General features: G+C 43.5%; 1 protein-coding gene across 1 annotated transcript in view; it reads left to right on the plus strand.

Annotated features, from left to right (window-relative positions):
• The window catches only part of IntS11 (integrator complex subunit 11), a 379,978-nt gene that overhangs the window by 172,378 nt on the left and 182,586 nt on the right, over window positions 1–25,014 (plus strand). Inside the window, exon 9 of the mRNA XM_080275659.1 lies at window positions 24,249–24,362. Within this exon, the coding sequence (XP_080131785.1) occupies window positions 24,249–24,362 (114 nt within the window). The remainder of the gene's footprint in view (window positions 1–24,248; window positions 24,363–25,014) is intronic.

Consider the following 25,014-nt stretch of genomic DNA (forward strand, 5'->3'; position numbering starts at 1 on the left):
ATGTCCTATTCTTATACCAAATAATATATACAAGAAAGAAATAAGGTAAGTGAGAGTGCCATACACCTGGAATTGGCTAATTATCACCTGACAACACCTCACGTGCACTCGTTCGCTAATTTTCGCTGTTTTTTTCCCCTTGAAATATGCCGTATAATCTATTTTCGTAATAAATATACATGTAAGGAGGGAAGGGAGAAGCCTAAGTGATATTTACATTCACCTGGAACTACCAAATTTATAATGTATTGTCTAGATTTCCTGCCAATCATATCAGTGCTAGACTTAGCTGTTTCAAGAACCAATATTGGTAACTCTGAATAACCCCTAAGCAGGCCTCCACGCTGGCCCTCCGTTATCAGTTTACTCTCATCTTCCGAAGTGAGGGTACGTATGTTTCTTCTTGCTGACTTCAAGGCCTTTTTTCACCCCCATGCAAATGGCCCTGTGACCTTTACCCCCTACTAAACCTCGTGTGGAAAGAGGTAAAGGGCTGACAATTGATAAAAGAGTGACTACGATCTTTCTATTGAGTAAAACAGTGCAAGTGGAATTATAAATAATGTGTAAATAATGTGTAAACAGCAAGTGAAAGTAATGAATGTAAATATACGTGAACAATGGAAAATAGTTTTATTAGTTATTTCAAGTGACAGTGCACAACACAGTGTAAATAAAATAGAAATGTAAATAACGTAAATAAAATAGAGAACGTAAATAGAAATGTAAATGAGTAGTAGTATAAGAATACGAGTACATACCCTAGGAGTAATGAAAGTGAAAGTTTCACTCTAGCATGTCTGAATGCTATGAGTTATGAGAGTGAAGATGAAAGTGACATTCACTCACGATGCCAGTATACAGGACGAGAAAGTGAATGCTACGTATTTTACTGAAAGAAATTGAATCCCTACAGTGACAATAAACTAATACTACTGAAGGAAACTTATGGATAAAGACTGTAGATATATATAAGTGTTATATAGTAATAGAAATATAAAGTGTGAGGGGTTTTATGAATAATAAATGACAGAGTAACAAAAGCGAACTAGTGCCAGTGCGACGATCAGACGCGCTCGTAATTTCCATGGCTTTCACAGTTTTTTTTTTTTTTTTTTTGAGTATGGATCTCAAACTACTTGAAAATTGTAGAATAGTGTTTATAGTGTTTGTATCTGGCTGTGGTAATCATATTACGGGTTGTTGGGAAGTGTAAAGTGGAGACTTCGTTACCCTACTTCAGAGGTCTCCACAAGTCCTACGGTAACCAACGAAGGCTCAACAATCATTCCAGGAGAAAGCTGAAGGTATGTGCCATAAGCATATGTAATTTTATTATTCTAGGACTAATAACTGATTTTTGGCAAATATTTTTTGAGAGTCTGTCGGAGCCCAAATAACCCCGCGGCACACGCAAGTCATTGGTAAACAAGCCCGCAGTGTAGGGGTTAACCTTACTCAGTTCTTCTCTTTCTCTTTCTGATCTTATTGTCATATGTTTTTCTTTAACTCCTGAAATTATTATACATTTTTTCTTATCTGCTACATCTCTAACTAAGGATTCTCTACTTCTCAGCACCCGAACCACTTCCGTCTCCACTTTTTCTTTGCTTTGTGGGTCTATAATCTGTCTCAAATTTACATTTCCCTCTTCCTGAATTTTCTCCCACCCCTTATGTTGCTCCTTGATTTCTTTAATGTGCTTTTCCTGTATTCTTGATTTGTATTCATACTCATCTAGTTTGCTTTTCATCATGTCCCTTTCCTCTTCCAACCTCTTATTCTCCCTCTTAAGCTGTTTTATTTCATTCAAGGCTGATTCATTGTTCACTTTTAATTCAGTAACTTCCCTTTCTTGTTCGTCACTACGTGTACAGATTTTTTCCAGCGTACTCCTTAAACTTTTGATCTCATTTTCCTCTATGGTCCATTCCTGTAACTCTTTAATCACTGCCCATACCGTTTTTATCTCCTGGTCATTCGTCTCCGCTGTTTTCTTTACACCTGCTATTCTTGTTTGGTTCAACTTAATACTTCCTTTTCCCACATCCTCTTCACAAAAGGCCTCAAATTCTTTCTCACTGATCGTAAACAATGCACCGTCCGTTTCCTCCATGATTCAGCCATATGGAGACTTTCTGTTTTCACTTTATCTTGTCCCTTTTATGACTGAAACCACCGTTTTTTTTTTATTACTGTCTGACGGGACCACCACTCACGCACTCATTAACACAGCCACAATTAGGCTCAGCTTCCTTTCGTCGGTGATTCAGCGATTATTTCCCCACGATCCTGGAAGAGGTCCGTCTCTGTCGGCGACCCGTGTGTGTGTGTGTGTGTGTGTGCGCTCACACAGATCATCGTTATTAGAAACTAAGCTACGCGTATCTAAGGTCAGGTTGTATATTAGCAGATGAGGTAATGAAGGGCATGGTGTAGACTGTGACACTGTGTAGCAGTGGTGAGAAAAACATTCGAGCCTTCACAGGACCTCGGAACCATCTTGCTATGAACGTCTGAATTCCTGCCACAGTCGCTGACTGTTGTCCGTATGCATCCAGTAGCGACTTTAGTTAGTTTTTGTTATCATTGTCATTCAGGTTTATCTCTAGTAATTTAAAAGGCACACATGCAAGCATGTTGGAGCCTTTAAGAACGAAACGAAACGAAAACGAAACAATTTATCATTAAATACAGCATTGCTTTACTTTCTATCTGTATATTCTGGTATCTTACAAATCAGTAGGGCCTTGGTTGGAATACAAAGTCAATTTGGTGCACGTTCAAACAAAACGGAAATTGACCAATCACCGCCTGAGTGCATCGCGCAGTGTTACCAAATCCACATGTCCTCGGCTGGCAAAATCAGTGCTTCTGACTCCGTGAAACTGGCTATAGTAAGGGAATCATACTGGAGATGACGGTTAGCATGACATTTGAGTCATTGTAACAGACGTGTCTCATATGGAAATTCAATAACCCTTGTTTGGCTGGCTTCTCTTACTGATATTTTGTTTCACTTGAGACAAGAATATAATAGAAGGAAACAGTTTTATATTACCGTTACTGAAAAATGGGAAAAACAACTGCAACATTAAACAGTACTGTCTGAAATTGCAGCTTTTTAGCAGTTTAGCAATTTAGCACCTAGCGTTCCCCCATCTCTCAGAACATGATCACTTCTGAACTCCTTGCTAACCTACAGAAAGGCAATAATAATCACTTGCTATCCAGTCACTAGCAAGGGAATCATATTGGAGATGTTGGCTAGCATGATTTTTGTTGAGTCATTGTAACAGACGTCTGTCTCATATGGAAATTCAAAAACCCTTGTTAGGCTGGGATCTCTTACTGATATTATGTTTAATTCGATACAAGAGCATCATAGAAGGAAGCAGTCTTATATTACTGTTAGTAAAAAATGGGAAAAACAATTGCAACATTAAATAATACTAACTGAAATTACAGCATTATTAGCGGTTTAGCAGTTTAGCGCCTAGCGGTATGGAAATTCGATCACCTTATGTTGGGATGGCTTCTGGTACTTTTAGGGTACATAAAATGATGTGGAGTAGACTGTAGCACCAGTCGAGCAGGGCAGTACTCCCGAGGTGGATGGAAAGCTGATGACAGGGAGTGCTGGAGCTCCCGTTTCATCAGCCCTCAGGACTAGTTCTTGACCATCCCCCTTTGCTGAACTTTTTCAGTGTCTCAGTTACACAGAGAGTAGGCCAGCATGCTCTCCAGTACAAATTTCTCTATCTACACCAAACTACATGCACAGTACACACTACACTTCCTATTCAAAATTCATTTAAAATGGCGTCTCTCCACCAAGCCTCGGAGTCCCCGGGGGGGGCGACCATAAATGCCCCCACCATCCGCCCCTCTCCCGGTGACGACTCGAGGTGCCTGGAACCACTGTCTGACTCTCTTCTTCTTCATTTCTGCAACATTCATGGCCTTTCCTCTAACTTTCGCTCTGTTGAGCACCACCTCTCCTCCTCTAAACCTCACCTTCTTTTTCTAACGGAGACTCAGCTGTCTGAGGCAACTGACAGCAAACCCTTTTCTGTATCCTCCTACTTTCTCTATACTCATTTCAAAGCCAGAGGTGGCTGTTGTGTATATATACGCAACGACTTATCTTGCTCTCATGTTCCTGAACTCGATTCTTCTGAATTCTCTACATTCTGGCTTCGGCTTTCCTGTCATTCTCTGACTAAATATATCTGTGCTGTTTACTTATCCCCTAATTCTACTGACTATCAAAAATTCTTCGACTATCTTACTTCTACTATGGAACACATTCTATCCATTTCTCCTTTCTCTGAAATCTCCATTCCAGGAGATTTCAATGTTCACCACCACCTTTGGCTCTCCTCTCCATTCACAGATCCACCTGGTGAACAAGCTTACATCTTTTCTATCCTTAATGACCTAGAGCAGCTTGTACAGCATCCTACCCGTATCCCTGACCGCCTTGGAGAGAGCCCCAACATACTTGACCTCTTCCTGACAACTAATCCTTCTGCTTACTCTGTTAATCTTTTCTCTCCGTTGGGCTCCTCCGATCACAACCTTATTACCTTAACCTGTCCTATCACTCCAGTACGGCCTGTGGACCCTCCAGGGAAACGTCGTCTGTGGCATTTTGGAGCTGCGGACTGGGAGGCCCTCAGGCAGTACTTCTTTGATTTTCCCTGGAATGATTATTGCTTCCATGGCCGGGAGCCATCTGAGTGTGCCTTGCGCATTACGGAGGTTATTCTCTCGGGCATGGAAGCATACATTCCTTTCTCATATCCTTTGACTAACGCAAGAAAGCCTTGGTTTAATCACGCTTGTTCTAATGCTGTCCGCAACAAGGAGAGGGCCTACAAAAGGTACCGGAGCCAACCCACCCCTGAATCACATCATCTTTACGTTTCTGCCCGGAATCGTGCTAAGTCTGTTCTTCGCTCTACTAAAAATAATTTCATCCATACTAAATGCTCTCAACTCTCCAACTCGAATTCTTCTCGCTTGTTCTGGCACCTTGCCAAAAATCTTTCTAACAACTTTACCTCATCATCCTTCCCTCCTCTTTTCTACTCTGATGGTTCTGTAGCTATTTCTTCTACTGATAAAGCAGATCTCTTCGCACAGACTTTCTCCTCCAATTCCACCTTAGACGATTCCGGTGCTGTTCCTCCATCTCTTCCCCCCTCTGACTTCCTCATGGCTGACATTAAAATATCTTCAGTTGATGTATTTTCTGCCATCACTGGCCTCAGTACTAACAAGGCATATGGGCCTGATGGGGTCCCTCCTGTTGTTCTCAAGAACTGTGCTTCTGTGCTTACACCCTGCCTAGGCAAACTCTTTCGCCTTTGTCTGTCAACTTGTACCTTTCCTTCTTGCTGGAAATTTGCTCTCATTCAGCCAGTCCCAAAGAAGGGTGACCACTCCCAACCCTCCAACTATCGTCCAATTGCTTTAACGTCCTGTATTTCAAAAGTTTTCGAGTCAATTCTCAATAGAAAAATTTTAAGGCATCTTTCCTATCACAACCTTCTTTCCGATCGTCAGTACGGGTTCCGTCAGGGACGCTCCACTGGCGATCTTCTCACCTTCCTTTCAGACTCCTGGTCATCCTCCTTTCGGGACTTTGGCGAAAGCTTTGCCATTGCACTTGACATCTCAAAGGCTTTCGATCGAGTCTGACATAAATCTTTAATTTCCAAACTGCCCTCCTATGGTTTCTATCCTATCTGTGCCTTCATCGCTAGCTTCCTTTCTGGTCGTTCTATAGCCGCTGTTGTAGACGGCCATCGTTCTTCTCCTAGATCTATCAACAGTGGTGTTCCTCAGGGCTCTGTCGTATCACCAACTCTCTTCCTTTTATTTATCAATGATCTTCTAAGCTGTACATCTAACCCTATCCACTCATACGCTGATGACTCCACCCTTCACCTTTCCATTCGGTTCCCGCAACGCCCATCTCAACAGTTACTTCAAGAAACAAGGGATGAGGCTATGGGACACCTAATGTCTGACTTGGCTTGTATCTCTGACTGGGGTAAAAATAATATGATTGTCTTTAATGCATCTAAGACTCAGTTCTTACACCTATCAACCCGACAAAATCTTCCACAGGTATACCCACTAATGTTTAATAATATTCAGCTTAATCCTGCATCATCCTTGAACATGCTTGGGGTTTCATTTACTCGGGACTTATCTTGGAAAGATCATATTACATCTCTTGTAAAATCTGCTTCCAAGAGATTGGGTATGCTAAGCCGACTCCGCTCTTTCTTTACCCCTGCACAATTGTTGACTCTATACAGGGGTTTTATCCGCCCCTGTGTGGAGTACAACTCTCATGTGTGGGGAGGCTCCCCGCATACAGCTCTTCTCAATAGGGTGGAGTCAGAGGCTTTTCGTCTCATTAACTCTCCTCCTCTTACTGACTCCCTTCAACCTCTGTCTCTTCGCCGCACTGTTGCATCTTTATCTCTTTTCTATCGCTTCTTTAATGGTCACTGCTCCTCTGAACTGTCTGCTTGCATTCCTCCACCTCTACGACGGGGGCGTAGCACCCGTCTGGCAGCAAACTCTCATCCCTTTTCTGTCCAACTCTCTAATGCAAGAGTTAACCGTTACTCCCAGTCTTTCATTTATGCAACAGGTCAGCTCTGGAACTGTCTCCCTCTGTCTGTATTTCCTGCTGCCTATGATCTCCAGTCTTTCAAACGCAGTGTGTCCAGGCATCTGAAAATGATCGGATCTTGAATTTGGCTCTCTATTGTATTTTGTTTTTCTCTTGGAGGGAACTGTTTGCAGGCTCATGGCCTTTGGTTCCTTCTTCCTCGCATTAAAAAAAAAAAAAAAAAAAAAAAAAAAAAAAAAAAAAAACAGCTCTTCTCAATAGGGTGGAGTCAAAGGCTTTTCGTCTCATTAACTCTCCTCCTATTACTGACTCCCTTCAACCTCTGTCTCTTCGCCGCACTGTTGCATCTTTATCTCTTTTCTATCGCTACTTTAATGGTCACTGCTCCTCTGAACTGTCTGCTTGCATTCCTCCACCTCTACGACGGGCTCATTGCACCCGTCCGGCAGCAAACTCTCATCCCTTTTCTGTCCAACTCTCTAATGCAAGAGTTAACCGTTACTCCCAGTCTTTCATTTATGCAACAAGTCAGCTCTGGAACTGTCTCCCTCTGTCTGTATTTCCTGCTGCCTATGATCTCCAGTCTTTCAAACGCAGTGTGTCCAGGCAGCTCAAAATGATCGGATCTTGAATTTGGCTCTCTATTGTATTTTGTTTTTCTCTTGGAGGGAACTGTAACTGCGGGCTCATGGCCTTTAGTTCCTTCTTCCTCGCCTTAAAAAAAAAAAAAAAAAAATCCTTGTAATTGATTTTTGAAAACTTGGTTGCTTTGTCTGTGATTCTAAAATTCAGTACATGCAGGCATTTGTTTTGGAGATATAGTGTATTCCTTCACTTATTGGCCTTTGTATTTTGTTAAATGAATGAAAGAACGGGTTTTATTGAGTTTTGTTTTTTTAAGTTCATTTCACGAAAAATAATACTTATCTCTATAGACTGATACTTATTTAGTGTACTTTAATAGAGATGTACATCATGTCTCAAATCATTGTACGAAAGGAATCGGACACTGGACTTCATATTTCATAAACAAGCCGGTAATGTTAAAGATGGCGTCATGGTATGGGGGTAACATTTTATAAGGAAGGAGTTGTTTGTTTGTTTTCTTGTCTTGTACCCTTCATTTACGCAAAAATAAAGACACCAAACATGTATATACTGTACTGAAGAGAGACTCTAATGTGTTAAGATAGTGTCATGGAATGCAGTAACGTTATGTACGGAAGGGGTTTTGTTTTCATGTCTTGTACCCTTCTTTTACTTAAAAATAAAGAATTCAAAGACAGATATACAGTACTGAATAGAGGTTCTGAAAGGTGAGTGTGTATTTTAGTGAAAAATACTCATATCAAGCAACCTTTTTGTAGTCTTGGTCAAGATGTTTTTTTCTTCTTCAGAACTTCCCTTCCAGAATTAGGGTGTCTTTCACACTGCAGCGTCTAGCATCCCACGAAATATGGTAAGCCTTAAAGGCAGCGATCACCCCTTGGTCCATCGGCTGCAACAAGGATGTAGTGTTGGGGAGCAGGAACACAACCTCAATATTGCTGGCCCATTCCTTCATTGCAGTAGGGTGGCTAGGCACATTATCCACCACCACAAAAGATCTGTTTGCCAAATTTTCACGCAAGGCATACTTCTTCAGCACACGAGAGAGGTACGAGTGGAAATATGATGAACAGATATCTGAAGTCAGCCAGGCCTTCTTGTTCAACTCCCAGATAACCCCAAGGTTCTCTTTAACATACCCCACTGGAGCCATAGGGTTCTCGGAGCGGTAGACAAGGAGCGGCTTCAACTTGAGGTCGCCCTCGGTGTTGCCCCCAAGCAGCAGTGTCGGCCGGTCATTCGAGGGCTTGAATCCTGGTGTAGACCTTTCCTCCATTGCAAGATATGGCTTGGAGGACATTCTCTTCCAAAAGAGCCCAGTCTCATTAAGATTCAAGACCTGCTTCGCACTGTAGCCACCTTCCTCGATGATGTGTTTCATTTCGTCAGGAAACGCTGCCGCCGCCACCATGTCTGCACTTAACATCTCACCGTACATCTTCGCGTGGTGGAGGTTTGCTCGCCTCTTGAACCAGTCAAACCACCCGTGGCTCGCCTTAAAGGTCTCACTATCATCCAGATCATGCCTGACCTTTCTTTCGTCCCATAGCGAGAGAGCCGTAGCGGATATAATTGCCTCTCTCATGGGTGCCTTGTGCCGGTTCTGATCCTCCACCTTACGTGTGCAACATCTGCTCCAGCCCCACCATTGCAGGCTCTTGCTGGTGGGTGATACGGGAGGCAGATAAGGTTGCAACCTCCCCAGCAGCAGCCTTATATATATACATACAGCCTTATATATATATATATATATATATATATATACTGTATATATATATATATATATATATATATATATATATATATATATATATACTGTATATATATATATATAAAAAGTTTGGTTTTACGCCTGGTATCCCTGAAGGGCTAAGGTGTTGCCCCTGGGTAGAGGACTTTTGGACTGGAGCATATAGGATTTTATGACCGGATGCCCATCCTGATGTCTACCAATGACCCTTGGGTGGATTCGATCCTCTGACCCTTCGGTCAGATTGGAGCGCTCTAACTCACTGAGCCACGGCTGCTACATATATATATATATATATATATATATATATATATATATATATATATATATATATATACATATATATATATATATATATATATATATATATATATATATATATATATACATCATCATCAGCCGTTTGAGTATCCACTGCAGGACCGGCCTATCCCGACCAAAGTCGGGACGATACAGCCAATGTATCTCTACCAAGTGGCTTAGGCTGTCTAGTCGAGATTGTATGTAGGGTGAGAAGTGCTTGTAAGTGTAATTGTAGTGCTGGAGTGGCTTTGGATGTGTGTGTAGTCTGTGAACCAAGTGTAATCGGACCGCGCAAGCCGACTGGGTGCAAGCATACTTTACAGTAAGCGACACTGGTTCAACCACAGCACCCCTTGTGTCCCCCAATGTAGTACAGTAATCCCGCATTTTTTGCGGATTTTTTGTCTACGGTTTTGCCCTCTCGCGGATTTTCTTAGGATTAATAAGTTCAACTAAAACATCCTTGAAAATACAGAAAACAAAAAATTTGAAATTCCAGCAACTTCCAATTGTAGCGCGGTAAACTCACGCCACCCTCTGTCCCTTTCCCGCGGCCCCTCTGCCAGTGTTACCATATCTAGCATAATTTTATTCTTTTAGCATAATTTTGATAAAATTTTCGAGTCTGGAATATTTTTTAGCATATTAGAAGTTTTAGCATCATTCTAGCATAATTTAGAATGGAATGGAATATTTTTGGAATAATTTTATAAAAGCTACAAATCAGAGAGAGAGAGAGAGACGAATAAGGTAAGAAGATGTAAGGTTTGAATAGTTGGTTACTTTCAGTTTGGGCTTGGGTTGGATTAGGTTAGGTTAGGTTAGGTTTTAGGTTAGGTTCGGTTTGGTTCGGTTAGGTTTGGTTAGGATAAGTTTGAGCTTTGTATTTTACCCATGAAACCTAGGTTTTTCCGATGGATTTTGGTATGATTCATTCGATTTTCAGCTTCATTTCAGTGGGAAATGACCATTTTCTGTGTTTCCCCCCCTTCCTATAACCCCCGATTCCCCAAAGATCCCCCATTGTTGCAGGGGGATGGGGGGGGGTCATATCTCAAAATCTGGTTATTTCCGATGGAAATGATGCTCAAAATCGAATGAATCATATCAAAATCCATCAGAAAAACGTAAGTTTCGTGGGAAAAAGCAGTATGGGCAGAAAACCGATATTTACCCTCTTACTGTATGTAGGTTATTTTAATATTTTCATAGTAAACAGTACATAATTAATATATACCATGAATATGTATAGAATTTTATCATTTAGCTTCAAGTTAGCATAATTCATTTTTTACTTGGAACAAATTTGCTCAATCTAGCATAATTTTTTCACTGCCCTAGCATAATTTCGTTGTTTGGGTATGGCAACACTGCTCTCTGCCCCGCATAATCTTCAGTCCACGCCTGACTGGCTCACGTGTCTGGTGTTCTTGCAACCGTACTATGATATGAGCCTCTTGCCTCCCACTTGCTTTCCACATGGCCCCAGGACGTAAGCCAGCCTCACCAAAGGCTAATAATACAATTAGTAAGAACTCCAAAGTGACAAAACGATCAAGAAAAGTTATGACCTTAGGAGAGAAAATTGTGTTACTGGACAAGCTAAGAAGCGACCGTGCGAGTGTTTGCTATCACCAGTTAATGCATCTTTTCATTTTGTACTGTTTTGTGAATAAATGTGTAGATAATTGTGTATTACAGTACGGTGTTTACGTTTTTCCTTCATAATGGAGTATGTGCTTTCAATCTTGTAAGAAGGTATTTCGGGATGAGTATGGAGGTTTCGGAACAATTCGCAGTCACAACAAACACAAGATAATTCGCCTTCATTAATGAAGATAGCTATGGGTGACGCTAGAATATAATTCAAAGGCGACTACAGCGAGGAAGAAACAAGTTAATTATTGACTAAAGGTGCAACTAATAAATAATATCCAGAACCTACGCTACTGAACACAGACTTTTCTGGATCCCCCTGAAATATAGTTATTAAAGTATTGATTAATTAATAATAAGTATATTTATCAAAGTATTGATTAGTATATTTATAGAATGGCGGGGAATCGTCCAGAGTGCGAATTGTTCTGAAGGGGAATCGTCCATGTTTTGACGGGGAATTGTCTGACGGCGAATTGTCTTGCAATCAGTATGGACGTGGACTGTGTGATGGGCAGCATGGTGGACACAAATGCAAGATTCAATTGTTAATAGAGTATTCGCGAATTTAAATTTTCGCGGGGGTTACAAGAACGTAACTACCGCGAAATATGCGGGATTACTGTACGTGGCCGGGTGAACACTCCCAAAGTTTATTACCCTGGCGGGGCGCAAACCCTGGTCCACCCGTGTACGAAATGCACACTCTACCACTGTACCACAGAGGCTCCATATGTATATATACAGTAATCACTCCAATATCCGACGTAATAGAGCCATAGGTAGGTCCGGTTATTGGTTTTGTCCGGATATTGGGCCCCAGCTTATGGACTTGTACTTATGGACCCTAACTCAGAGAAACACCTATACAACTCCCTCTGGACATGCATAGCACCTATTTAAGACCCAAATCACACCTATAAGGCACATAAATGACTGAAATAAATGCAAAAGAAACATAAAATGAGGGTTTAGAAGTATGTTCATACATTAATAAACATTCTGGTACTTATGGACCCTAACCTAGCCTGATTCAGAAAAACACATTCCTGCTGCACATGCATAGCTACTAACACCCTATTCACACCAATAAAGGACATTAAAGAGTGAAATGAGGTAAGTATAGTAGGGAAAAAAGTACAGTATGAAACATTCTGGCTACTTACAGCAAGTCCCTGGCCACCTCGATGAATAACCGCCTCCTCTCGGACTCTGACAGTAAGAACGATTTCCTGAAGCACGTGCAGTACACTGTTCCTGAAGTCTTGCACTGAACTTAGTCAATAACACACAGAAGTCCGTTCTCTTCACAGTGTGCACTTTTGTCTAAATAATGCTCCATTGTAACTTAGTGTTGCACTTTACCTTTTCCCATTTTTTTTAAATTTTCCAAAGCCAAAACAAACAAGTTTATTTACGTTACATTTTTTTTCTAGTCTTTTCTCTCACAACTTTAAATCCTTAACACAACACTGTTTTTTTCACTGCACAACACTCAAAATTCCCGTGTGGTCTAGTGGAGAAGTTCTTGCTGTTTATTCACTGTCAGAGTCCGAGAGTATCACTGGCAGGCGACCTAGGGTTGCATCGCTGGGTCGTGGTGATGGCGTACCCACTGCAGAGGACTCTGAAGACAGCCGCAAACTCACGTCGAGCGGTGACTCCACCGTGGCTGATGTGCTGGGCTGTGGCTTGGAGCATGAGGGCCTGTCTTGGGGAGGCAACGGAGTGGAGCCAGGGCTGGGCACAGCAGGGGTCACAGGCCTTAAAAAACTGTCAGTGGTTGATTGACGCAATGACCGACGATTGTGACGATTGGTGATGCGCTGCCTGAAAGCACGCACTTCCTCCACGAGTCCCAAGGGCCCCATCTCCCTGTCACAGTCCGGGTGTTCCAGGTAGTCTAGGACGAACTCTAGATGTTCCCGGAGTGCGCTCAGCTTGGGGATGGCTGGAGTAGTGTCATGCTGAGAGGAGTCCGCATCATCGTCGCCTTCAGCGTCGGAATCTTCAAGTTCGGTACTGACACCTGCAACCGAAGACGCGATCTCGATATCAGACAGGGTCTGATACCCAGGATCGCCCTCGTCGTCATCCAACCACTCACGAACATAGTCCACATCTACATCGTCGCCGTACGTACGTAGCTGTGCATGGAAGTCATCCACGTCAAACCCTAGAAAATCGTACTCCACATCCGTTCTGAGAAGCAGACAAGACCAACCATTTTCAAGAGTTTTCACAGGGACTTCCTTCCATGCACTAGCCCAGTTGTACAGCGCAGACTTGATGTTGTAGCGGCGAAGGTTTTCCAAAGTCCGCTTGCCTCGTGTGTCCCGTCCCTCCCTGCGCTCGCCCTCGTCCTCGAGAACAACCATCACCTCGTCCAGGAACTTCCAACGGTATAGGCGCTTTGTTGCCACGATCACTCCTTGGTCCATTGGTTGAATGAGAGCAGTCGTATTAGGTGGCAGAAACATGCACTTAATACGGCCAGTCTCAGCAACCAAGTCCTTGTCGCACAGGTGGGCAGGTGCATTGTCGAGTAGAAGGAGAGCCTTTACCTGGTCGCGCGGGATTCCCAGTGTCTTCGTCTGGTAATGGATGCCCTCCTTGACGAAGTGACGGTGAAACCAGTCTTTGAAGATCACAGCTGTGAACCATGCCTTCAAAGAATGGTACCAGACGACAGGAAGGACATCCATCACCCCACGAAGGCACCGAGGCTGCTTTGCGCGGCCAACAACAACGGGCTTAAGCCAGTGCATGCCGTTAGCACTGGCACAACACAAAGCAGATATCCGTTCCTTGGAAAGCTTGCGGCCAGGTACACACTTCTCTGTCTCCTCGGCTAGAGTGTTCGTTGGCAGCAAGCGATAGAATAGGCCAGTTTGGTCAGCGTTGTAGACTTGACCGAGAGTTAGGCCCTCCCTGTCGATCAAGCCTTTCACCTTGTGCCGAAACTCGTCAACTCCATCCTCGTTAGTGTCCAATGCTTCGCCTTGTGTTTTACAGTTGGTAAGGCCATGTCGCAACTTGAACGCGAAGAGCCAACCCTCGGATGCCTTGAAGTCTAGGGCGTCGTGAAACCTGGCGAACTTCTCAGCAGCAGCCTTCAGCTCTGTTCCACGTGCCATCACACCAGCATCACATTGTTGTCGATACCAAATCAACGTGGATCGGTCGATTTCTGCAAACTTGGGGGTAAACATATCCTTCCTTTCCACGTTGCGTTTGCTTCTCGACGAGAAGTCAGCTGTGTACTGCATGAGTTTGTCTCGGGACCTCTTGATATCGAACATAGTAGACCGGGCCAGGTTGAACTCGCGAAGAATGCGGGAAGAAGACCAACCCGCATCCACTTTCTCCAATATCTCCCTCTTCTTCTCCAGAGTCAACACCACTCTCTTCCTTTTCTCAGGTAGCGGGGCCATCATCACACACACTAAGAGGAGGCCTGAGAGCAGCAGGAGGCCCTGCAGCAGATAGGGCACCACCACAAAAGCGATCACGTGGGCAACCATTACGATGAGCGTGCACTCGCGGTGAGAGACAGGCGGGAAGTGGGGAGGATGCAGTGGCGCTCTATCGGACGTCTGAGGAATGACACGCCAAAACAATGCTCTCCCGCGGCGCACGCAGTAAGTTCAAATTACGGACGGGGGGGGGGGGGGGGGATGTTGGATCCCAGGACGATTATGTCCGGTTAGTGGGGATGTTCGGTTATTGGGCGTCCGGATATTAGAGTGATTACTGTATATACACTCAACCCCCTGCTATCACGCTTTCAGCTATCATGCTTATCTGCTACCACGCATACATCAAATGCACGACCATACATGCTATCACGCACCCCAAGACCGCTATCACGCGTCGAGTTTGAAGACAGGCTAAGTGAAACTTATTCACACGGCACTTCATACGAGGTTTGCAGAGGACACGATGGTTAATCGGAACGGTAACGTGGTAAAATTCCCGATTATAGCACGGGCATTTGGAATGCATCTGAACGGATTCCTGCCGAGGACACGACGGGCAAAACAGTGACCAAAACCCATTCGGCTCGAAAGAATATATCGTACTACAGCATTGAAATTTAGCCTAACACTGAATACTTATTAATACAGTATTGTATTTTAGAATAAATATCAATCGTTTTGAAACCCTTATAAAGAGTTAATATTTCTTGTGCCGATAAAACTGTGATGTCGATAAAGTAATCACGTGTTTACAACTGAGACTGGGCTCTGACGACAGTGTGAGGAACGTGTGAGATAGCGTCCGAGTTTTGTTCCACTTAAATGTTCCTCAGCCATTCCTGATATAAGGTACCATGTGATACCCCCTTTAGCAGTGAACACTAAAGAAATGGAGACAGCCAAAGAGATCTGGGGGCAACCAAGCCACTCCCAAGCCTCAGAACCCATCAAATCACTCAAGCCGTAATCCTTATAAACGTTTGATGGCCTTTTATGTTGTTTATTTATTCATTATACTGTTATTATTAATATAATAATGCTTTATTTCATGTTAGAGGAGAGAATTGCAGGAAATCATAGGCATAAAGTGGTTAAAAGTTAGAAAAATGGGCCACCAAAAAACCAATTAGAAATTTTCCCATTGATTGTTCAGTTCAGCTATCGCGTATTCGGCTATCACGCGTGTTTCCTGTGACCAATTAGGCGCGATAGCAGGGGTTGAGTGTATATATATATTTGTACTGTAAGACCTCTCTATAATGGACTAATTGGGGCCCAAACCATTCCGAAAAATGCGAAATTTCAATAAAAGCAACATCCGGACTTTTTCCGAAATATCAGACATTAGTCCGGATTGCACGAACGGTTTTTAAACTGTTTTGGCTACCACTGCGGTACTGTACTGTGTTATAACTTCACTACATTAATTAAATGGTATAATAATACTGTACTGTACACTGATAAACATGTCATTTATTTACCTTATTGTGGTGAACATAGCTCAAGTGGTCAGGCAGTCCGGACTGCTTCTGGCTTTTATTGGACTTTTTCCAACACCTGTATGTAGGAATTCAGTCCGGTAGCTCCAAGAGTCCGATCAAAGCGAATTCCGGACTATTGAAGTCTGTTATATCAAGGTTTTACTGTTTTCATATATATATATATATATATATATATATATATATATATATGTATAATATATACATACATACATACATACAGTAATCCCTCTACTTTCCAGACGCCCACTTTCTGGACATTCCCACTTACTGGACATTGTGGGCCTGGACCATCGGAACCGAAAAATGGCCAAAAAAAGAAAAAAAAATCCCAAAAGAAATCCAAATTTTTTCCCACCCGCAATTTGAAATTGCCACACGGCACCAAACAGCTGCTTACACCGTGGCCCCTTCACCCCTTCCTTCCTCCCCCCTCCTCCCTCCCTGTCATGGTTGCGGTTTGTTGTTTTTCATTACCAAATGTGGGCCAATTTGGTAATGAAAAATTTGTTTGGTTATGAATCGGAATAATGCATTACCAAACGGATTTTTCACATGTATGAGGATACACAGGATGGAGATGGTGGATTGTTTGCTTTCTCTGATTAATCTGCTACCCTACATGGCATGAAAATAATCAACATGCTGTTAATTATAAGGAGAGTGATTACATGTATTTCCACTTGTATATATAATTAGTGAAGAATAAATGCTAGCTTTACGAAATTGGTAATGAAAATTGAGGAGATTGGTAATGTGGCCGTTGAGATCTGGCAACTCTGTTTCTCCAACATCAACAGTTACTCCCTAACTTAGATTGTGAACAGATGCTTATTGCACTGGAAGCCACACGTGCTCGTTTTTTGTGAATAAACAGTGAATTTACTGCAATACCTCGCCTCTAGACCACATAGGAATTTACAGTGTTGTGCAGTGTTAAGAAATTTGAACTTAGAGTGCAAAGGATCAACTGTGGAGTGCAAATTGGCAGTTTAAACTGGTGGTTAGAACTGCAGTGGTTCAGTTAAGAACAATGTGCAGTGTTAAACAATTATAACTAACAGTGCAAAGAATTAAGTGCTGCACAACACTGGATTACTGTACATGCTTCAAGAGCGTTTTCACCACTGCCAAAACCTTAGAAAGGCAGCCACAAACGTGATGTAAGTACCCTGGCTGATGTACAGTCACTTCTAATTCCTCATTCTTTGGTTCCTTTTCATTTATTTCATGCTTTATGTCCATTATTGGTGTGAATAGGGTCTTAAATAGGTTTAAATAGGTGCTATGCATGTCCGGTAGGGAGTTATTTAGGTGGCTTTCAAAGTTAGGCTGGTTAGGGTCCATAAGTACCAGTCCAGGAGGCTGGTGCCCACTATCCGGACAAGACCACTTTCCGGACATGCCTTTGGCTCCATTATGTCGGATAGTGGAGGGATTACTGTATTTATATACACACATACTGTAGTCCCTTAATTCACACGAACTTTTTTCATGCGATTTTGGTTATCCATGAATTTTCTTGTACAATAATTAAAACATAAAATTGTAGTACTGTATTCAAATAAATTATTTTAATATATGAGAGAAATAAATAAAATATAAAAATGCCTACCCGCTGCCTGTGCGCATACATGTGTGTGTTTGTGTGTGTGTGTGTGTGTGTGTGTGTGTGGGAGGTTGGTCTACCACACACCACACAGTCAGTTTGAATCCGACGGTCGAGCTGTGCGTGACTCGCGAATCGTTATTTGTGGAATATTTTTCTACCTTCCAGAGACTGCTTGCCTTGTTTGCCCACATGGGGCCTAAGCATAGTGCTAGTGGTGCATGTGGTAACACACCAAAGCGGGCTCGTAAAGTGATGCCGCTGACAGAGAAAGTTAAAGTGTTGGACAAACTTAGGGAAGGAATGTCGGCGACAATTCGCTGTCAGGACGATTCCCCGTCATTTATTTACATACCAATTAATTTAGCAAGTGCACTAGTTTTTTACTTATATGAGTTATCAAATTCCCCTGAAAATTTGTTATTAAAGTATTAATTAATCAGGAAGTATATATATAGAATGACAGGGAATTGTCCATGATGCAAATTGTCCTGACGGGGAATCGTTCCTTTTTTGACAGTGAATTGACGATGAAATGTCTCAGAACCGTATGTTTGGGGTGAATGAGTCAACTGTTCGTACAATAAAGAAGACAGAACGTAGCATACGGGAGGCAGTGAGGGGTAGTGCACCAGATTGTGCTGAAGTGTCTCCACCTACGCCTGTGCTTGTCAGCTTTCAGTAAGTGTTAAATTTCTTACATTATTGTTGTTTTTCATACTTTATGCTAGTTTATTAGGTGTATGTAGTGCATAAACAGTATTATTCAGATATAATGCACACAATACACATGCGTAATTACGTGCACACGTGCAGAACGTATATGAGGCACCCAGAAGTAAAGGGGCGTAACCCGCAAATGTCGAATTTTCCAGTAATGTCTGGCAGCTACTCTGCAAGGCCACCTCTGTGCCATGGTATGAAGCACAAAACGATACTCGACCATATGATGGGTTAAACCAAAGAGGGAAGTCAGGTGATTTTGCTGCGTAAAACGTCGGCTCAAGTCTGGGGCCAGAAGTAAAGGGGCGGAAGTGGCAAGCCAATGAGTGCACGGCAGCAGCGACTCACCTCCCGGCTCGGCCAATCGCGTACCACCAGACACACGTGGCCTGCGTGATCACCATTGTCTTTAGCCTTGCCTCTGTGTTGATAGATGCTTGGCACTTTAACTCTCGCATTTCGTCTATTTTTACTGGATTTTACCGCTTCATCATGAGTGATAGTGACACCAAAAGTGAGAGGCAACCATGTACATTGTCTCGAAAGGGTAAGAGGAGGCCTGAGACATGGAAGAGAAACGTGGCAAAGGAAAAACGAGAGAGTGGTGAGGCATACACAAGCCCTCACACCAAGCAACAAGTTGCAGCTCGTACCATGGGGGCACCGTGTACATGCCCTAACCAGTGCTTTGATAAAGTTGGGTTGGAAAATTGCTAGGAAATATTCACAAACTACTGGGTTTTTGTATATATTCTTATTATTGATCTACTTGTACAATCATTGTCACATATAGGAATGTATTTATAGCTCTCGAGGTTAAAAAAAAAAATAATAATAATAACACTTTTTAAAAATTTATATATAAAAAACTAGTGGCTGTAGGTTAATGAAACTTTAACAGTCTATTAATTTTATTATAAAATTAAAAAAAAATCACCTTGTATTTTCATTCATTCATTCATTGCCAGACGCCATGTATCCCTAACGGGGTGGCCAAGGGCTTAGAGTTAATTATTTTACAGGGAGGGGCACTAATCCTCCACCAACCCCACTTGACACGTAGGAAGAACGTTATGCCAACAGCATCTGGTGTTCCCAGGCGGTCACCCATCCAAGTACTAACCAGACCCAACGTTGCTTTGATTTCATAAATAAATTTATAAGGTTGTTTAGGCAGGGGGTCAAACAAGTGCAATGAAACACACACACACAAAAAAAAAAACACTGGGAAAAAGTCCTTGACTGCATGATTAATATTGTAACACATAATAGACATTTATTTTGAAAATTAATGATGTACCAATTGCTTAACTTTCATCACAAATTACTCAAAACTAGGTTTTTGCATATACTCCCTTTTACTTCTGGAGGCCTCATATGCGAATTTACCACATACACAAAGAGTCTGGGGACGTAACCCTCGCGTAAATTAAGGGATTATTGTATATACTGTATATATATAGCCCGATGCCCTAATCCCGCAAAGGGTGGCCGCAGACAAAATGCCTCCAAGTCGCTCTGTCACCCACCATTTGACTACCCTCCCCCCAACTCACCCCCCCCCTCCCTCATATACCTCTCAACTCCATCCCTCCACCTCATCCTCGGTCTACCTCTCCCTCTCCTTCCCTCCACCTCACCTACATACACCCTCTTAGTCAGTCTTTCATTCTCCATTCTCTTCACATGTCCAAACCACCTCAGTGTATTTCTCCTAATCTTCTCAACCACATCCACATCCACCTCACGGCGTTCCTTGACTTCTTCATTCGTCAACCTGTCCCTCCACGTCACTCCACATGCTCCTCTCAAGTAACTCATTTCCACTGCTCTCACTCTTGACTTGTTCCCCTCTTGCAAGGTCCATGCCTCGCTTCCATACATCAGGGTAGGGATCACAATACTATCATGCAGTGACTTCTTAACTTCCATACTCACCTCCCTATTTCTCATCACTGCTTTCAGTGTACCAACTACCTTCCTTCCCTGCTGTACCCTTTCACGCACTTCATCCCCCAAAGTTCCATCCTTACTCATCACACTACCCAAGTACTTGAATGCACTCACATTCTCCATATCCTCACCATCCAACCTCACTGCACACTGTGTGACTTCATTCCTCTCAAACACCATAACTTCACTTTTGTTTACATTAACTTTCAGATTCCTCCTCCTACACACTGTCCCAAATTCATTCACCAAACCTTGCAACTCCCATTCATCTTCACTCAACAGTACTGTATCATCAGCAAACAGCAACACCGAAGCTTCCAAATCTCACCCTCATTCATTAGAGCCACCCCCACATCCACTGCCCTACCCTGCACCTCCTTTACAACCCCATCCATGTATATATTAAACAGCCATGGAGACATCACACAACCCTGTTTCAGTCCCACATTGAGATCAAAGAACTCACTCAGCTCACCATCCACTCGCACCATAACCCTAGCTCCCTCGTACATACTCTTCACAGCACTCAACAATTTCCCCTCCACTCCATATATTCTTAATACCTTCCACATACCTTGCCTATCTATATATAGATGTGTATATATATATATATATATATATATATATATATAGTAATCCCTCTAATATCCAAACGCCCAATATCCGAACATCCCCACCAACCGGACATAATCGTCCCGGGATCCAATATTCCCAAAATGGTCGGGGGGGGGATTCCCGCCTGTAATTTGAACTTGGCGCGCGCGGCGCAGGACAGCTTTGTTGTGGTGCGTCATTCCTCCGAAGTCCGGTAGAGCACCCCTGCATCCTCCCCACTTTCCACCTGTCTCTCGTCGCGAGTGAACGCTTGTCGTCATGGCTGCCCACGTGCTCGCTTTTGTGGTGGTGCCTTACCTGCTGCAGGCACTCCTGCTGCTCTCGTGCCTCTCCTTCGTGTGTGTGATGATGGCCCTGCCACCTGAGAAGAGGAAGAGAGTGATGTTGACTCTGGAGAAGTGGGAGATATTGGAGAAAGTAGGTGCGGGGTGGTCTTCTTCCCACATCCTCCGCGAGTTCAACCTGGCCCGATCTACTTTGTTTGATATTAAGAGATCCCGAGACAAACTCATGCAGTACATGGCTGACTTCTTGTCGAGAAGCAAACGCAACGTGGGGAGGAAGGTGATGTTTACTCCCAAGTTTGCTGAAGTTGACCGCTCCACATTGATTTGGTATCGACAACAACATGCTGCTGGTGTGATGGTATGTGGTACGGAGCTGAAGGCTGCTGCTGAGAAGTTCGCAAGGCTTCATAACACCCTAGACTTCAAGGCATCCGAGGGTTGGCTCTTCGCATTTAAGTTACGGCATGGCCTTACCAACCGTAAGGCTCATGGCGAAGCTCTGGACGCTAACGAGGATGGAGTTGACGAGTTTCGGCAGAAGGTGAAGGGCTTGATCGACAGGGAGGGCCTCACTCTTGGTCAAGTCTACAACGCTGACGAAACTGGCTTATTCTATTGGTCTTTGCTAACGAAAACTCTAGCTAAGGAGACGGAGAAGCGTGTACCTGGCCGCTAGCTCTCCAAGGAACGGATATCTGCTTTGTGTTGTGCCAATGCTAACGGCATGCACCGGCTTAAGCCCATTATTCTTGGCTGCGCAAAGCAGCTTCGGTGTCTTCGTGGGGTGATGGATGTCCTTCCTGTCATCTGGTACCATTCTTTGAAGGCATGGTTTACAGCCCAGATCTTCAAAGACTGGTTCCACCGCCATTTCGTCAAGGAGGTCATCCATTACCAGACGGAGAAACTGGGAATCCCACGCGACCAGGTAAAGGCCCTCCTTCTCGACAATGCACCTGCCCACCCGTGCGACAAGGAGTTGGTGGCTGAGACTGGCCGCATTAGGTGCATGTTTCTGCCACCTAATACGACTGCTCTCATCCAACCAATGGACCAAGGAATGATTGTGGCAACGAAGAGGCTGTACCGAAGGAAGATCCTGGACGAGGTGATGGTTGTTCTTGAGGACGAGGACGAGTGCAGGGAGGGATGGGACACTTGAGGGCAGCGGACTTTGGAAAACCTTCGCCGCTACAACATCAAGTCCGCAGTCTACAACTGGGGCAGTGCATGGAGGGAAATCCCTGTCAAGACTTTAGTTAATGGTTGGTCTCGTCTGCTTCTTGAAACGGATGTGGAGTACGATTTCTTAGGTTTTGACGTGGATGACTTCCATGGACGTCTACGTACGCATGGCGACGATGTTGATGTGGACAATGTGCGTGAGTGGTTGAATGACGACCAGGGTGATCCTGGGTATCAGACCCTGTCTGATATCGAGATCACATCTTCAGTTGCAGGTGTCAGTACCCAGCTTGAAGATTCCGACGAGGACAGCGACGATGATGCGGACTCCTCTCAGCATGACACAACTCCAGCCATCCCCAAGCTGAGCGCACTCCGGGAACACCTAGAGTTCGTTCTGGACTACCTGGAACACCCGGACTGCGACAGGGAGATGGGGCCCTTGGGACTTGTGGAGGAAGTGAGTGCTTTCAGGCAGCGCATCATTAATCGTCGTTTCTTGCGCCAGTCAACGATTGACAGTTTTTTCAGGCCTGTGACTCCCGCTGTGCCCAGCCCTGGCCCCACTCCGTTGCCTCCCCAAGACAGGCCCTCATGTTCCGAGCCACAGCCCAGCACATCAGCAACGGTGGAGTCACTGCTCGACATGAGTTTGCGTCTGTCTTCAGAGTCGTCTGCAGTGGGTACGCCATCACCACGACCCAGCGACGCACCCCTAGGTCACCTGCCAGTGATACTCTCGGACTCTGACAGTGAATAGTCGCCAAGAACTTCTCCACTAGACCACAGGGGAATTTACAGTGTTGTGCATTGAAAAAAACAGTGCATTGTGTTAAGGATTTACAGTTGTGAGTGAAAAGACAAACAATTTTTGGACTAAATTTAACATAAATAGACGTGTGTTTTTGCTTTAGAAAATGGTTATAAGAGTGGAAAGACTTAAAGTGCAGAGTGCAACACTTATTAAGTTACAATGGAGCATAAGTTAGACAAGAGTGCGCACTTTGAAGAGGATGGACTTCTGAGTGCGAATGACTAAGTTCAGTGTAAGACTTCATGAACAGTGTACTGCAAGTGCTTCAGGAAATCCTTCTTACTGTCAGAGTTTGAGAGGAGGCAGTTATTCATCGAGATGGCCATGGACTTGCTGTAAGTAGGCAGAATGTTTCATACTCTACTCTACTGTATTTTCCATACTATACTTACCTCAAACACCTCATTTCACTCTTTTATGTCCCTTATTGGTGTGAATATGCTGTATCTTAGGTGCTGTGCATGTGCAGTAGAGAGGTGTTTTTCTGAGTTAGGCAATGTTAGGGTCCATAACTATCATTCCAGGAGCCAGGGACTTGTAAGTACCCAGAATGTTGAATATTGTATGAACCTACCTCAAAAACTTCATTTTATGCATTTTTTGCATTTTTTTCAGTCTTTTATGTCCCTTATTGGTGTGATTTGGGTCTTAAATAGGTGCTATGCATGTCCAGAGGGAGTTGTATAGGTGGTTTTCTGAGTTAGGGTCCATAAGTACAAGTCCAGAAGCTGGGGCCCAATATCTGGACAGGACCACTATCCGGACCTGCCTATGGCTCTATTACGTCGGATATTGGAGTGATTACTCTATATATATATATATATATATATATATATATATATATATATATATGTATATATACTGTATATATTTCTAACACCAACCCATCTGTCATCCAGCTCATTATTGCCACAACTGGAGCATAGGAGGCCTGAGTTACTTCTGACACTTTAGACTACTTGAGTGATTAAGTGCTCACTTCTGAATGATATTATGAGTGGTGAAACACAGCCATCCCTTTTGATATAAACATTTATAGGCCAGATCTGCTTGAACTACAGTAATCTGGTAATCTACTGTGAGTAATTATGTAACCTAAACCTCTCTCCAGGTGATCATGCCAGGTTACTGTGTGCAAGGGACAGTGGGCCACAAGATCCTCAACGGAGCCAAGAAGGTGGACTTCGAGAACAGGACATCTGTTGAGGTCAACCTAGCAGTTGAGGTGAGTGCTGGAGCTGGCAGGCAGAGCTTTTGAGGTTTTACTAAAGCTTTTTGTTAGTTGAAGAGCAGTGAGGCTTGGTTCAGTTTCTTTAGGCTGCTTCTAACTTTGGCACACAAATCCAGGTATAGTTCTTTAGTTTATGTATTATGGCTCCTTCAGGACAATACTATATATTAGCTGTTGGATGTCTGCCCTTTTTAATGTCCTTCTGTTTGTTCATTCATTAATTCATTTTTGAAGGCTCTAACATGCTTGCATGTGTTAACCTTGGTCATCTAATGGTGCCTTTCCATGGTGCTTAATCTCTGGTAGCTTCCCTATCCAGTCCCTTATCCCTGAGGTCGCCCAAGGTCTTTTTCAGTCTGTCTTTCGCAACCCAACCCCTAACATTAACACTTCTCACTATCTGCACCCAATTATCATCCCCCATCCTCTTCACATGCCCAAACCATCTCAGTCTACCTCTCCTCATCACAACACTGTTACATTCTGGTTCCACCCTATACCTCAACCCATCCATCATAAACCTAGCTCCCCCAGGTCACACACTCAGGGATGCACTGCACGTCCACCTAATCATTGTCATTTCTTTACATTTCAGCCTGCAAATATCTTCATCCTTTACTGCCCAAGTCTCACTGCCATACAGCAT

Source organism: Coenobita brevimanus, chromosome 62, assembly GCF_032717465.1.
Source record: "Coenobita brevimanus isolate Jiangsu-jjx chromosome 62, ASM3271746v2, whole genome shotgun sequence".
NCBI classification, from domain to species: domain Eukaryota; kingdom Metazoa; phylum Arthropoda; class Malacostraca; order Decapoda; family Coenobitidae; genus Coenobita; species Coenobita brevimanus.